General features: G+C 43.4%; 1 protein-coding gene across 6 annotated transcripts in view; it reads left to right on the top strand.

Annotated features, from left to right (window-relative positions):
* Nucleotides 1-16,150, top strand: part of PTK2B (protein tyrosine kinase 2 beta) — a 165,409-nt gene that overhangs the window by 64,856 nt on the left and 84,403 nt on the right. For all 6 annotated transcript variants that reach the window (XM_064272659.1, XM_064272658.1, XM_003412460.4 and 3 more), the window contains exon 2: nucleotides 15,191-15,436. In XM_064272659.1, coding sequence (XP_064128729.1) covers nucleotides 15,233-15,436 — 204 coding nt within the window. In that variant the 5' untranslated portion in view covers nucleotides 15,191-15,232. The remainder of the gene's footprint in view (nucleotides 1-15,190; nucleotides 15,437-16,150) is intronic.

Here is a 16,150-nt window from a genome sequence, read left to right as displayed (position 1 = left end):
ACCAAATTTCCCTACTCAACCAACTTTGTAACCTACTCAGAGAAGGAAAAAGCTGATATCATTCAAAGTGGAAAAATTGGAGTAGAATTTAGGGTTAAAGATGACAAGGTTTGCTTTTGAAAATTATGTTTTTTAGGAGTTGAGACCACCACCCATTTATCAGTTTGTTGTACTGTGGTGACTTGCGTGTTGCTATGATGCTGGAAGCTATTCCACTGGCATTTCAAATATCAGCAAGGTTACCCACGGTAGACAGGTTTCAACAAAGCTTCCAGACTAAGACAGGCTAGGAAGAATGGCCCGGTGATCTACTTCCAAAAATTAGCCAGTGAAAACCCTATGGATCTTGACAGAATATCGTTTGATGTAGTCCTGGATGTTGAGCTCACTAGGCTGGAAAGCACTCAAAATACACAGTGGCCGCAACAGTGGACCGGACCATACAAATGATCTTGAAAATGGCTCAGGGCCAAATGATGTTCCATTCTATGGTGTGTAGGGTTGTCATGATTTGGTGCTGACTTGATGGCAACTAACAACAACAACAATAGCAGTTGAAAGAGTAAAAGAAGCTCCTTGGAGGAAAAAACATATCTTATATTTTTGTGCTTCCACGTACCTTGCAAAACACCGTCTTGAAGTACTGGGTGGTAATATCATTGCAAGGACCAGGCAGACATCAAAGTTCAGAACTGGCTTGGGGCCTGTGGTCCTGAGATCTGTCCTCCTTTTCACTGGCTCTCTCTCACTGTTTGGACCAGTGGCGTGCTGGGGCCAGCACTCAGGAACTGATGGCGCCACCTCCCCAAAGTCCGTTCTCAGTGATATGATGTAGGTAGCTTGCAGATCAGCCTTGGTGGGAGCATTTGCACCATCAAAACCGAAAGCCTAAACCAGTTGCCATTGCATCAGCTCTGACTCATGGCGGCCCCATGTGTGTCAGAGTAGAACGGGGTTTTCAGTGGCTGATTTTTGGAAGCAGATTGCCAGGCTTTTCTTCTGAGGTATCTCTGGGTGGACTGGAGCCTCTGACTTTACAGTTGAGTTGGCAGTGAGCTCATTAACTTTTTGCACCACCCAGGGACCTCATCTGCACCACAGAAATCAGCAAATGCCACAACTCAAGGCTTTTTCCCCTGGAGAGCCAGTCGTTAACATGTGCCAGCACTGGCTCAGGCCCTTACCCTAACTTCTGTTGGCTTCTAGCTCACGCCTGTGCTTCACACTCCACAGCATGGCCAGAGTCATATTGTTAAAATGAAAATCTGTTTTTGATGACGTTCAGTATCCTTAGCTTGCTGCCACTTCCCTAGTCTCATTTTCCGACAACCATTCGCCTACCACCTTCGCCAGCCCTACATCACTCTGGCATGCGGTTTCCTGATCTTGCTTTGTCAACTTTCCCTGGTGCCCCAAGGTCCAGTAGGCAAGCCCTCTTCTGTGATCCTACAGCACCATGCTTACACCCCTATTAGATCCCATATCATGCTGTGGCTGCCTTTAAAAAAAAAAACAAAAAAACACCCTTTTTTCCTTTTCACTGAATTGTGAGTCGCTACTGGACAGGGACCCTCTTCTGTTTATCTTCATAACTTCAGGGTCTGCATGCCTCCTGGAGCATAGGAAGGCATTGATAAAAGGTAGAATTCTTGATTTTCTATGCAGGAGACCTGGGTTCGATTTCTGACCAATGCACCCCATGTGCAGCCACCACCCATCTGTCAGTGGAGGCTTGAGTGTTACTATGATGCTGTTGTGGATTGAATTGTATCCCCCCAAAAATGTCAACTTGGCTAGGCCATGATTCCCGGTAGTGTGTGATTGTCCATCTTTCTGTCATCTGATGTGATTTCCTTTGTGTTGTAAATCCTGCCTCAATGATGTTAATGAGGCAGGATTAGAGGCAGTTATGTTAGTGAGGCAGGACTCAATATACAAGATTAGGTTGTGTCTTGAGTCAATCTCTTTTGAGATATAAAAGAGAAGTGAGTAGAGAGACAGAGGGATCTCATGCACCAAGAATGAAGAACCAGGAAGGAAGAACGTACTTTGAACCCAAAGTTCCTGCACTGAGAAGCTCCTAGACCAGGGGAAGATTGATGACAAGGACCTTCCCCCAGAACAGGCAGAAAAAGAAAGCCTTCCCCTGGAGCTGGTGCCCTGAATTTGGACATCCAGCCTCTAGGCTGTGAGAGAATAAACTTCCATTTGTTAAAGCCATCCACTTGTGGTATTTCTATTATAGCAGCACTATATAACTAAAACAGATGCTGAACAGATTTCAGTAGAGCTTCCAGACTAAGACTAGGAAGAAAGGCCTGGTGAGCTACTTCAGAAAATTAGCCAATGAAAACCCTATGGATCACAATGATCCTATCCAAAACCAATCCCGCAAATGGAGCAGAACCAGGCAACAATTTTTTTTTTGAACATTTTATTGTTGTTCAAGTTAAGGTTTACAAAGCAAATTAATTTCCCATTCAACAATGTATAAACATTCTTCTTCATGACATTAGTTGCAATCTCCTGAATACAACAGCAATCTATCCACTTCCTCCCTGGGTTCCCCATTTCCATTTGCCCATCTTTCTTGCCCCTTCCTGCTTTCTGAATTTTGTTTTTGAGCAAATGCTTTCCTTTTGGTCTCGTATGGTTGATTGTTCTGAGGAGCATGTTCCTCACAGGTATAGGCCTGTCTTTTGTTTGGTTGAAAGTGATCTCCAGGAGTGGGCTCTGTTCCAGGTTTGAAGGGTGTCTAAGGGCCATAGTCTTGGGGGTTCCACCAGTCTCTATAAGACCAGTAAGCCTGGTCTTTTTTATGAATTTGAACTTTGTTCTACATTTTTCTCCCACTCTGTCCAGGACCTTCTACTGTGATCCTGATCAGAGTAGTCAGTAGTGGTAACTGGGTACCACCTAGTTCTTCTGGTCTTAGGCTAGTGGAGGCTGTGGTTTGTGTGGCCCCTTAGTCCTTTGGATTTTCTCTACTCTTCTTTGCTCCAGACAGGAAGAGACCAGTAGTTGAATCTTAAATGGCCACTCACAAGCTTTTAAGACCTCAGATGTTACCAAAGTAGGATTTAGAACATTGTTTTTATCAACTATGTTATGCCAATTGACCTAGATGTACCCTGAGACTATGGTCCTAAGGCTTCAAGCCCAGTGACCCAGTCCCTCAAGGTGTTTGGTTATGGCTAAGAAGTTTTCATAACTTTGCCCTCTGTGTGCTCTGGTATATACATGGATATATTTGCAGCCCATACAAATACAGGTATATATAGAAATAGCCTCTGTCAAATCTATATATGCTCATGGGCATACTCCCATCCAGAAGGCATTTTGTTTCATTGTGCATGGGGTCACCATGAGTCAGGGGTTGACTCAAGAGAAGCTAGCAAGAGAGTATGAGAGAGACAGGGAGAGAAAGAGAAGGAAGGGAAGGAAGAAGAAAGGAAGGGAGGGAGGGAGGGAGAGAGGGAGGAGGAAAGGAAAAAAGGGTGGAAGGGAGGGAGGGACAAAAACAGGCCAGCCAAAAGTCACTCATGAATGGGCAAATAAGAAGCAAAGTGAGTGTGATATTTTGAAGAGTCAGGAAAGCAGTGGAACTCAGAGATCTATCAGGAGGTGAGAAAAACACAGCTCTCTGCAGGGATCAAAGGCCTTGAACTAGTAAGAGAGTAGAAGTACTTTAACCAGGAAGGACTGGGTAAAGCATGTCCTTGTCACTCTCCTGCTGCCCCTGAGAGCCAGCCCCAAGTCTGCTGGCCTCTTGGTTGGCTCCTGCTAACAAGAGACAGATCCTGAGTGAGTAATGAGCGTGGAGGAGGGAGCTGAAAAAATGTGGGAGAGTCTTAATAAAAGCTTTTTGAAATTACACTGAATTATAACTGGTGAAAATCACAAGCTTTTTCGTTCCTTCCTTCACAAGGTAATGGGGAGGGATGCTAGGAGAGGAGGGCAAGGGATTAATTAAACGATGGATAGAGTGGCACTGGAATTGGGCAGAATGCCTGCTCTGCGGGAAGTGGGAGCTGAAAGGGCTTAGGCTGGAGCTGGGGAGGGGTGGCTGCAGGGAGCCAGTGAGGCCTAGCCTTGCCCAGAAACAAGGCACAGGTTACTGTGACTACAATGACATTTCCAATTAGTTAAGTGACTGCACTCAGCAGGCCTTTGCAATAGGAAAGGTATCATTCTCCATTTTGTTGATGTGGAAATGGACAGGGGAAGTGACTCAGAGACAGAGTGGAAATAAAATGTGCGTCTCGTGACATTCTGGCTGCTGCTGGATCTGAAGAGCTGGTGTTGACTGTCTCCTCTGAGGCTTCCTTCCATGCTTCATGTGGTGTTCTCAGGGCAGAGGATAGTGCTCTTTGAGAGCAAAGAGTAGGAGCAAGAGGCAATATTTTAGATGAGCAGGTGGAATGGAGGAAAATGGGTCTTGATGTAAAGGCAGCTTCAGAACGCTGGAGATGGAAGGGGCAGCCAAACTATCTGATCCTGGACTTACTTGGGTAGTTTAACTTTTAAAAAGTGAGACCGATAATTGGGTTAAAAAAAAGTTGCTAGCAAGTCAACTCCAACTCATTTTGGCCCCATGTATGTCAGAGTAGAGCTGTGTATCATAGGGTTTTTGTTGTTGTTTAGTAATTTATTTTATTTTTCTTGTTGAGAATATACATAGCAAAACATAAACCAACAGTTCCTACATGTACAATTCAGTGACACTGATTACATTCTTCCAGTTGTGCAGTCATTCTCACCCTCCTTTTCTAAGTTGTTCCGCCCCTATTAACATATGCTCACTGCCCCCTACATTTCCTGTCTAATCTTTCAAGTTGCTGTTGTCAGTTTGATTCTGTATAGATAGATCTTAAAAGAGCGTAATGCTCAAGGCAGGCATTCTTTACTAGTTAAGCTAAACTATTGTTTGGTTTTAGGAAGACTTCAGAAGATGCTTCTGGTTTCAAGTTTAAAAATGATCTCATGGCAAGAGCTTCAACGGTTCATCCAGCCTCCATGGCTCCAGAAAGTCTGGGTTCCAATGAGAACTTCCTGTTCTGCATTTCCCCCCTTTTGATCAGGATTCTTCTTGTAGAATCTTTGATCAGAATGTTCACTAATGGTAGCAGGGCACCATCGAGTTCTTCTGGCCTCATGGCAAAAGAGGGAGTTGCTCATGGAGGCAATTAGCCAAACATTCCATTTCCTCCTATTCCTGACTCCGCTTCCTCAGTTACTCCAGGCAAATAAAAACCAATTGTTGTGCCTTGGATGGCCACTTGCAAGCTTTTAAGACCTCAGGCACTAATGTTCCATAAGTTTTTTAATGGCTAAGTTTTCAATCGCCAGGCCTTACTTCCGAGGCACCTCTATGTGGACTCAAACCTCCAATCTTTCAGTTAGCAGCTGAGCATGTTAACTCTTTTCACCACCCAGTGACTCTGATATTACCAATTCTTTGTGCGTGTATGCTATAATTTGTTTATCCATTCATCTGTTGATGGGCACTTAGGTTGTTTCCATCTTTTTGCTATTGTTTAATTTTTAGGAGCCCCCTGTTATATGGTTTCTCTCCCGGTGTTTGTGCTTTCTTAGTTATGGTTTGTATTGTATTTATTCCATGTATTAAGGCCCCTAGCGTTGTCCCTATTTTTTTCTTCCATTATCTTTATCATTTTAGATTTTACATTTAGGTCTTTGACCCACTGTGAGTTAGTTTTTGTGTATGATTTGAGGTATGGGTCCTGATTCATTTTTTTACAGATGACATCCAGTTTTGCCAGCACCATTTGTTAAAAAGACTATGTTTTCTCCATTTAATGGATTTTGGTCTTTTGTCAACGATCAGCTGACCATAGGTGGATGGCTTTACGTCTGGGTTCTCGATTCTGTTCCACTGGTCTGTGTCTCTTGTTGTACCAGTACCAGGCTGTTTTGACTACTTTGACTGTATAGTAAGTTCTGAGATCAGGCCTCCTACTTTGTTCTTTTTTCCAGTAATGCTTTGCTTATTCAGGGCCTCTTTCCTTTGTATATAAAGCTGGTAATTAGTTTGTCCATCTTGTTAAAGAACGTTGTAGGTATTTGGATTGGTGTTGCATTATATTTGTAGATTGCTGTGGGTAGAACTGACATTTTCACCATGTTGAGTCTTCCTATCCATGAGCATGGTAGGTTTTTTCATTTATGTAGGTCTTTTTTGGTATCTTGCAATAGTGTTGTATGGCTTTCTTTGTATAGGTCTTTTACATTTCCAGTTCTTTACTCTGCCAGACCACTGGTATTTAAAAGATACATGTGCCTACCATCTCCTACCACTGCCATTTCTCTCTCTCTATATATATGCATATATATATATAATTTTATTTATTTTGTTGTCGTTGAGAATATACATAGCAAAATATACAACAATCCAACAGTTCCTACATGTACCATTTTAGTGACATTGACTACATTCTTTGAGTTGTATAAGCATTCTCATCCTCCTTTTCTGAGTTCTTCCTCCCCTATTAACATAATCTCACTCCTCCCTAAGGTTCCTGTCTAATTTTTCAAGTTGCTGCTGTCAATTTGATCCCATATAGATAGTTTTTAAAGGACCATAATGCTCAAGGCAGACCTTTTTTATTAGTTAGGCTAAACTATTAGTTGGTTTTAAGAAGACTTTAGGGGATATTTTGGTTTAGCCAGGGCAGTAGTTTCAGGGGTTCATCCACCCTCCATGGCTCCAGAAATTATGGAGTCCATGAGAATTTAAAATTCTGTTCTACATTTTCCTCCTTTTGATCAGGATTCTTCTATGGATTCTTTGATCAAAATATTCAGTTATGGAAGCCGGGCACCACCCAATTCTTCTGGTCTCATGGCAAAAAAGGTAGTTGCTTATGGAGGCAATTAGCCACACATTTCATATCCTCCTCTTATTTCTGACTCTCTTTATTCCTCTTTTGTTCCAGGTGAATAGAGACCAGTTGTTAAGCCTTGGATGGCCACTTGCAAGCTGTTAAGACCCTAGACACTATGCATCGAACTAGGAGGTAGAACAGAAGCACTAAACATATTATTAGGCCACTTAACTAGGATGTCCCATGAAACCATGACCTTAAACCTCCAAACCAAGAAACCAAATTCCATGAGGGTTTTGGTTGTACATAAGCAGTCTCGGCAGTTTAAGTTGTTGCAAATATATCAACCACACAACTTTTCACCAATTCAGCTTTTACAATTGTGCAACTTACTGATAGCAATTACAATAATCGGCTGTGAACCCTACTCTTAATTAATGCAATTTTTCCATCACCATTAACCCTCCCTTTTGACTTCCCTCCCACCCCTGGTAACCACTAATAGGGTTTGTTCACTATACATTTACTTTTTCTTGTCTTTTTATATAAGTGAGGTCATACAGTATGTCTTTTTGTGATTGACTTATTTCACTCAGCATAATGACTTCCAGCTCCATCAATCTTGTAGCATGCATCAAGACTTCATTTCTCCTACTGGCTGAATATATTCCATTGTATGTATATACCACATTTTATTTATTCATTCGTCCGTTGAAGGGTGGGCGTTTAGGTTGTTTCCACCTTTTGACTATTGTGAATAGTGCTGCAGTGAACATTGGTGTACAAGTCTCTGAGTCTCTGCTTTCAAGTCTTTTGGGTATATACCTAGGAATGGAATTGCTGGGTCATTTGGTAGTTTATTTTTAGTTTTTTGAGGAACTGCCTAACAGTTTTCCACAGCAGCTACACAATTTTGCATTCCCATCAGCAATGGTTACGGGTTCCAGTTTCCCCATATCCTTGCCAGCATTTGTTATTTTCTGTTTTTTTTTTTTCAGTCTTACCCATCCTAGTAGGAGTAAAATGGTATCTCATTGTGGCTTTGATTTGCATCTGTCTGATGGCTAATGATGCTGAGCATCTTTTCATTTGTTTGGTGGTCATTTAAATGTCCTCTTTGATGGAATGTCTATTCAAGCCCTTTCACTAATTTTATGATTGAGTCATTTATCTTTTTGTTGTCAAGTTGTCAAAGTTTTATGTATATTTTGGTTATTAGATTCTTGTCGGATATATGGTTTCTAAAGATATTCTCCCAGGTGGTAGCTTGTCTTTTCACTTTTTTGGTAAAGTCTTTTGAAGAGCAAAGTTTTTAATTTTTTATGAGGTCCTATTTATTTATTTTGTTTTTTGCTGTTTGTTTTTATTGTTATATTTGATAATCCATTTTTGAAAGCTAGGCCTGACAGTGTTGTCCCTGCTTTTTCTTCTAAGAATTTTATGGTTTTAGTTTGCATATTTAGACCCTTAATCCATTTTGAATTTGTTTTTGTGTATGGTGTGAGGCATGGAATTCTGTTTATTTTTTCTGTATGTAGAAATCCAATTTTCTTAGCACCATTTATTGTAGAGACTCTTCTTTCCTCCTCAAATGGGCTTAGCATCCTTGTCAAAAATCAGTAGACTATAGATGTGTGAGTTTATTTATGGACTCTCAATTCTATTCCATTGGTCTCTGTGTCTGTTATTGTACCAGTAACAGGCTGTTTTGATTACTGTAGATGAATAGTGTATTTTAAAATCAGGAAATGTGGGTCCTCCTACTTTATTCTTCTCTTTCAACATTGCTTTAGCTTTTGGGCCTCTTGCCATTCCACATAAAGTTGAAGATTGGTTTTTCTATTTCTGTAAAGAAGGCTGTTAGAATTTTTACCAGGATTGCGTTGAATCTATAGATAGCTTTGGGTAGTGTTGACATCTTAACAATGTTAAGTCTTCTTATTCATGAACATGGGGCATCTTTCCATTTATTTAAGTCCTCTTTAATCTCTTTCAGCAGTGTCCTATAGTATTCAACATATAAGCCTTTCACATCCCTGGTTAGATTTATTCCTAGGTATTTTATTCTCTTAGCTGCTATTGTAAGTGGAATTGTTTCACAGCACTGCCATTTCTTAAGTGAATGAGCATTGTAAAACTATAAAAAAGCAGAAAGACGTATCTTAGAATAAAAGACAGCCCTTTTTCAGGTTGAGCTTTATGATACACTGAGCTTTATGAAAAATTCTCTACATTGTCCTTATGCTTGCCATTTTGCCATGGACATGTGAAAACATCATCAAAGGCCATCATCAATTTAGCAACTGTTGCTTAGGAACTCGGACTCAGCTAAGCCCATGTCTCAAAGCATCAAACCTAGTTAGTGACAGAGCCCAGGCACTAACTCCTGAGCCTGGTGGCAAGACGTAGCACCAGCCCTCCATTCTTTGCTATTGACATTGAAGCTTGGCCTCTTGAGGAGACACAAATGAGAGCAGTCAGTGGGAGTACTGAGGGTAAAATGCAGTTGTCTTGAGGATTAAAAGTTCTACCCCTGATTTGAGAGAGCACTGAAAGGGGAACTGTGGTGGTTAATGTTATATGTCAACCTGGCCTGGCCATGATTCTCAGTATTATGTAATCATCCTCCATTTTGTGATCTGATATAAGGGGAGTTTCCTTGGAGGTGTGGCTTGCATCCAATATATATGGATGTTCTGGCAAAGCTCACCTTCTCTCTATCCTGCATCCAACTTGGCATCTTCTGACCTCTGGTTCTTGGGACATGAGCCAGCAGTCTACCATCTGACCTCCTGATTTTGAGTTCGTCAGCTCCTGCAACCACATGAGTCAGGAGAAGCTTCCAGCCTGCTGCCTGACCCATGGATTTGGGACTTGCCAGCCTCTACAACTGCATGAGCCATCTCCTTGAAATAAATCTCTCTCTTTATACGTATACATATATAGGTATATGTATATGTGTGTGTGTGTGTGTATATACACACACAAAATATATAAATAAATATATATACACACACATACCGTACTTGTTGCTGTTGAGTCAATTTGACTCACTGCAACCCTATAGGACAGAGTAGAACTGCCCCATAGTGTTTCCAAGGAGTAGCTGGTAGATTTGAACTGCCAACCTTTTGGTTAGCAGTTATAGCTCTTAGCCACTGCACCACCAGGGCTTATATATATATTTCACTGATTTTGCTTCTGTAGAGAACTCAGCCTAATACAGGGACCATTAGTCAGAAAGGCAGTATAATGTAAGGGAGAGGGCACACATGTTTGAGTCATTCAAACCTGAGTTCAAAACACGTGTCCTGGGGCTGCCATGTTACACAACACCGGGGGAATAACTCACAGGATGCTCTGGAGTTTTGCAACATGGTGGCCCCAAAGCTCTGCTGCTTACCAGTGATGTGGTCTCAGCAAGTTCCTCTCTCTAGGCCTCAGTTTTCTCTCTTGTGGTATTAGGCTAACATTAGCTATCCTGCAGAATTTTTCTGGGAAATCAGAGATTACTTGTGTAAATTCCTGACACATACTATGTGCTCAGTAAGAGGTACCATTACACTGACACATCTTCAAGGGCAAAAGTCGTGGCTTTTGTGATATTTATCATAACCCTCTCATCGTCCCCAGACTGGGAACACAGCGCTAGGTCCAGTGACAGCCTGGAGGACCTGGAAGGGACAGCATTCCCCTTCAGTTCTCCTCCTTCAGGCAGGTGGATTTCCCATCCAGGAAGGACTACAATTTATTTTTCTTCCTGAAAATTCTCAGAGACTGCCCAGCCTCCCTCAGGACCCTTCCTAGGTTTTGGCCAAGAGGTTCTTAGAGCCAATTAAAACCTTTCCTGTTTTAATTTGAGCCTGTTTCCTTGTGTTTGTTATTCTTTGACATTGACTTCAGCAGATCTGGGGTTTGAGAGGCAAGCTGGAGCCCAAGATGGCTCAGAGCCAAGGTTATTGCTAGTGCTACAGGAGCTTTCTCTCTTGTCACTGCTCAGAGAGCCTGGGGCAGGCCAGAGTGCAGGGAGGAGAGAATACCAGGGCTGGGTAAGCCAGGAAGGAGGTCTGTACTGCAGAAAGCGGCACGGCTTTTGGCTCACAAGTAAAGGGTCAGAGGACTTTGAGGTCATCAGAAACCAGAGATAGGCTATTGATGAGAAATTCAAGTAATCAGGCAAAATTTGGAGGAACAGGTAAGTTCTGTTGTGAGGAAAAGGAACAGATTGGTTCCCTTCTCTTCCGGACTCTGCATTCAGTGATGTACATTGGTAGCTTGAAATCATTCATGGTGGGGATATTTACACCATAGAAATTAGCAAATGCTGCAAATCAGGACCCTTTTTGCTTTTTTTTTTTTTTTTTTAGTTTTCCCCCTGGTGAGCCCCTGGCAGGAGGGACAAGATATTAGGAATATAAGTTAGTCAAGATTTGGAAAATCTTAATGATACAGCCTTCTTCCATTTGTGTCCTGCTTTGTTGCCTATGGGAAACCCGGGTGGCGTAGTGGTTCAGAGTTACGGCTATTAAACAAAAAAGTCAGCAGTTCAAATCTACCAGCTGCTCCTTGGAAACTCTATGCGGCAGTTCTACTCTGTCCTCTAGGATCACTATGAGTCGGAATCGACTAAACGGCAGCGGGTTTGGTTTTTTGGTTTTTTTATTGCTTATGATGAGCTTTCACTTATGTTTTCTCACTTCTTCTTCACAACACTTCTCCGAGGAAGAGCTGGGACCAGAAGACAGGCAGAATGACTGTGAGAGAAGCAGGAGGGTGGGGTTGAGGGATATGTTCCCCCAAGACCCTGGATAAGGGTAGCTGAGGTCTTCTTTGTATCACGCCTTTCAGTTACTTTGTTTTGGACAGTTATGGGAATCCCTTGGCAGTTCATTGCAGATCTTTTTTATAGTAGATTGGAGCTTGAATACCCTTGAGGAGTTTGCCATATATCAGTAGAGACATGGGCACCACCTTCTAGGCCTGGGGACTTTTTAGCAAATACTTGGTTTCTAGCCCTGATTCCCTGCGGGACCTCTCAAGACAAAGTCCTAACTTGCGAGTGAGTCATGCTTACTAGGCCAGGAGGGGCTCAGGATTCTTCATGGACTGGGAATACTCAACACTGGGCTGACACATTTGTTCTTGCAGAGTTTGTACTGTCTTCCAAGAGAAACTACCTTCTTCAAAAGCAGCTGGTGAAGTGGAAAAAAAAAAAACATTGAATTAGGATTCAAATCTAGTTTGGGATCTGAGTTTACTACTTCACAGGCATGAGTCCTTGACTAAATAGCTTAACCTCCTTCAGTGGGTTTCCCCTGCCCACCTCCAGGACTGTTGTATAAATCACTTATGTGTTATTTTTAAGTTTTTACACTGTGGTTATTTTCTGAATAAACAACCTGATCAGAGATTACTACTTTAACAGTGAAGGACTAAGGGACTTACATCAGGCTGAAAATAAAGGTAGATTCCAGGTGACTGAGATGGTTTTGCTAAAATATTTCTATGGTCACTGTGCTTAATGACTCCTGAACCAAGGGCTAGGAAAAACCAATGACAATAAGAAACCAGTGGCTTCCAGGCATGTTGGTAATACCAGCATCAGTCTGGGTGGCTACACTGGACTCGGTCAGATGCAGAGTCTGAATGTTTCCCTTTGGGCAGGGCCAGAGCAGGGACTGGCTCCAGAGTGGCTAGATACTGCCCAGTCAGGCTGTGTGGCAGGGGTCACTATCAGGTTGTGGGTTTTCATCGTGACATTCTCACATTCTTTTGGCTCCTCAAGTTTAAAAACACCACATTTCATTGCACCATTGAATGTAACAGTAACAGGATTAAATGTGCCATGAAGACCCAGTCCCCTTCTCCTGCCCAACTTTACCCTGGGCTCTGTCCTAGGCATGGCTTCCAACTCATCTGCTCTGTTTCTGTCCCTGTGGTCTGCCATTCAGAGAGACCTTATCTTCTGTCACTCTTCAGCCAGTGACACATATAATACGTGAAAATGGAGTGTCTCCACATCTTACCAGTCATATCACTTAATTTTTACTGATGTATTATTCTCATTTAGTTACTTTCTTTCAAACTCTTCCCAGGGTGTGTCAGGGAGCCTCTAAGATATCACATTGTCTTTACGGGTGCCAGCTCCCTTTGAATGAAAAGGCTGCCTGACCCCAAGCGGGGAGCTTCCTGGTATCCCCAAGGCTGCAGATGGCATCTCGTCTCTCTTGCTGTCGATGCACAACGAACCCTATAGTGTTACTGCACTTGACAGCTCTGAGTCCAGTTTCCCACCAGGTGACATGGTAATACTGCTTGTGCTGTGGGTATCAAAATGGCCTTTGTGAATGCAGATCCTTTGGCTTCCATTAGTAGGATCTAGTCCCTGGGAACAGACACCACACACCAGCCCATTTTATCCCTATCCAGGACACCTGTTCACAAAGCTTCTTCATGAAGGCCCTGGCCTACAAATTAGGTGCTTGGGGGCCATGGGGTCATTTGCTAAACTGACATACCCTGATACTGGATCTCACGTCAGACTCCTCTGGGACCAGCTATGTGTATAGGTATTTATTTACAACATATATTTGCCTGTTGGTCTGTCCCACTAGAGTGTATGCTCTTCAGGGGCAAGGTACTCTTCTCTCATCTTCACATCCTGTAGCAGGAGCTATTAGTGGCCCCGTAGGCCTTGCCAGTTCAGTTTCCTCCTGCCTTCTTCCAACTGCCAGCCTCTACATCTTTGTGCCTGAGGGCTTTCTATGGCTCCCAGTCTGCTCTGCCCTTGTGCTGAGATATGAATGCGTCCCCTCACCCCAGCAACCCTCACCAGTAAGCAGTTGGTGTATAAATACCCCAGATCCCTCACTCCTTGTGTAGGATAACTAAGGATTGCATTCTCCCCTGACTCTCAGAGTTCCCCAGCAAGATTAAGTTGCAAGTGATAACTCGGTTGATACCAAAAAGCCCATTGCTGTTGAGTTGATTCTGACTCATAGCAACCCTATAGGACAGAGTAGAGCTGCTGCATAGGATTTCCAAGGAGTGGCTGATAGCCCCCCTTTATTTTTGATTATTTTCCCTCCCCTGTCATGCATTTCCCACTTCCCTAGGGTATCTCCTGCGGCTACCTTTCAAATAAACTACTTTCTCTGAATTCCTTGTTGAGGGTCAGGGGAGACTGAGAAACATCCTCAGTATATAGCAGAGTATTGGCACAAGGGACATGTTCAGTAGATGTTTGTTGGAAGAACGGAATGGATACTTCTAAGATAGAGGGAGAGAGTTTTTGTATCTATAATCTCTATCTCTATATCTAAAACCAAAACCAAACCTGCTGCCAACGAGTAAATTCTGACTCATGGCTACCCCATATCTATCTGTCTATCTATCTATAATAATAAAGCAGTTTGGAGAGTCTTTTCTCCATCTGCCTTGTCCCAAGTTCTGGCTCTCTTTAAGCCTGGGGCTGTGCCTATTGTCTGCCTGTCTCTGACCTAATGGATATGCCCTACTCCTTCCCTCATCCTTATAACATCTCTTTCATGTCTTCATAATACATGTATGTGCATTTGTGTATCATAGCAGACTGTCACCAGAACTGGGCTAGGTCTTCTAGTGCCATCCAGCCACCTCCCACCCTGCAGAATGACCTCCCAAACTGGGCTGCAGGGAGCACAGTGCCGTTCCTCTTGAATTCCCCTGTGGATAACGAGTGATATTCTACATCATGAGTTCCTGCGGGACAGTGGCCTCCTACCATAAAGTTCACAAAGTTCCAGCTAGAAGCAGAGGGTGGGAGTAGACAAAGACATCAGCTGATAGCTTGGCCCACCACCTGCATCGTTTCCTGCCTTCCACATTCCGGTTCCCTCAGGACCAACCATTCTTAAATTCTGTTTCTTCTCGGCTTTTTCTCCTTGTTCCTATTTCTCTCCTGCTATTTTCTACTGTCTCACTCTCCATTTTTTCTGCTCAGCTGTGCCTTGGAACCATGCTGTAACCGCCTCCTCTCACAGCTGCTTTTGCTAAGTGTGGGCCCCTTGCCCAGGAGCACAGTGTGGGAGGGTAAATGTGATGGAGAGAGGTGGCTTCTAGAAAAGAGATGGCAACCCTGGCAGCGCCAAGTCCTCATTCTATACCTGGGTGTTTATACAGACTGCTTCATGCCTTAGCCCCTCCCCAGTCAATAAAGCAGAAAGCTTGTATGGGACATTTTCGGAAACACAAGAATGTGTAGTTTGTGTAGGTTTCAGAGCTTGGTGGGTGCTGCCCCTCAGGGATGAGGCACGTAGGCCTACGGGGAGACTCATCTCAGGGCTGTGCCTCTACTGTCCCCACAGGACTCTACGGCAATGTGCTGGTCCTAGCTGCTGTCTGAGAGGATGTCTGGGGTGTCCGAGCCCCTGAGCCGAGTGAAGGTGGGCACGTTGCGCCGGCCTGAAGGCCCCCCAGAGCCCATGGTGGTGGTGCCCATAGATGTGGAAAAGGAAGATGTGCGGATCCTCAAGGTCTGCTTCTATAGTAACAGCTTCAACCCCGGGAAGAACTTCAAACTGGTCAAATGCACCATACAGACGGAGATCCAGGTAAGTGTAGGAGCACTTACTCCATCTGTTTGTCTGTTTCTCCCTCTCCCTCCTGGGCAGCTGAGCAGTCCTCCTTCAGCTTGGCTGGTTTACTTGTAGCCACCTGCTGGGATACGGAGTTGGAATGGCATCAGGACAGATGTTCCTAACTCGTATCCCCCTGCCTCGTCTCCAGGAGTCTGCATCTCACTCGCTAGTAGCCAGGGAGGCAAGTTTTATAGCCTTCATTTATACCCTCAGGTCATTTGCTTGGTCTCTGATCCAACTCATTGCAACTCATTAAGAATTTATGATATTTGAGGCTCCACAAGGGAGTTAAAAACCCACACCCTCAAAGAGTTTACACTCAGATGAGATTGGAACTAGAGAGATACACCAGTGATTGCATCAAAATGAACAAAAACGGTATAAGATGGGTCCTGGATGTCTGGAGCTGATGGGGCTTTTAGAGAGGGAAGATAAGACTGAGAGGCCCAAGGATAAGCAGGTGGTTCCCAGGTCTTTCCGAGTCAGAACCTCCGTTGGTTCATTACCACCCAGGGTCACGGAATCCATTTTGCAAGTCCAGGTACCCATATTTATCAGGGAATATAGATACTAGGAAGCCAGCCCACCATAACTAAATTTATAAGAAATTGTCATTGAAAGCAGAGTTTTGGTATGCTAACTAATTTTCATCACCCACATTTATTGAACAATCACCATATGCCGGCC

This window comes from Loxodonta africana, chromosome 19 (assembly GCF_030014295.1).
Source record: "Loxodonta africana isolate mLoxAfr1 chromosome 19, mLoxAfr1.hap2, whole genome shotgun sequence".
Lineage (NCBI taxonomy): Eukaryota > Metazoa > Chordata > Mammalia > Proboscidea > Elephantidae > Loxodonta > Loxodonta africana.
The sequence above is the reverse complement of the archived record's forward strand: the minus strand, read 5'-3'. Positions and strand labels throughout refer to the sequence as shown.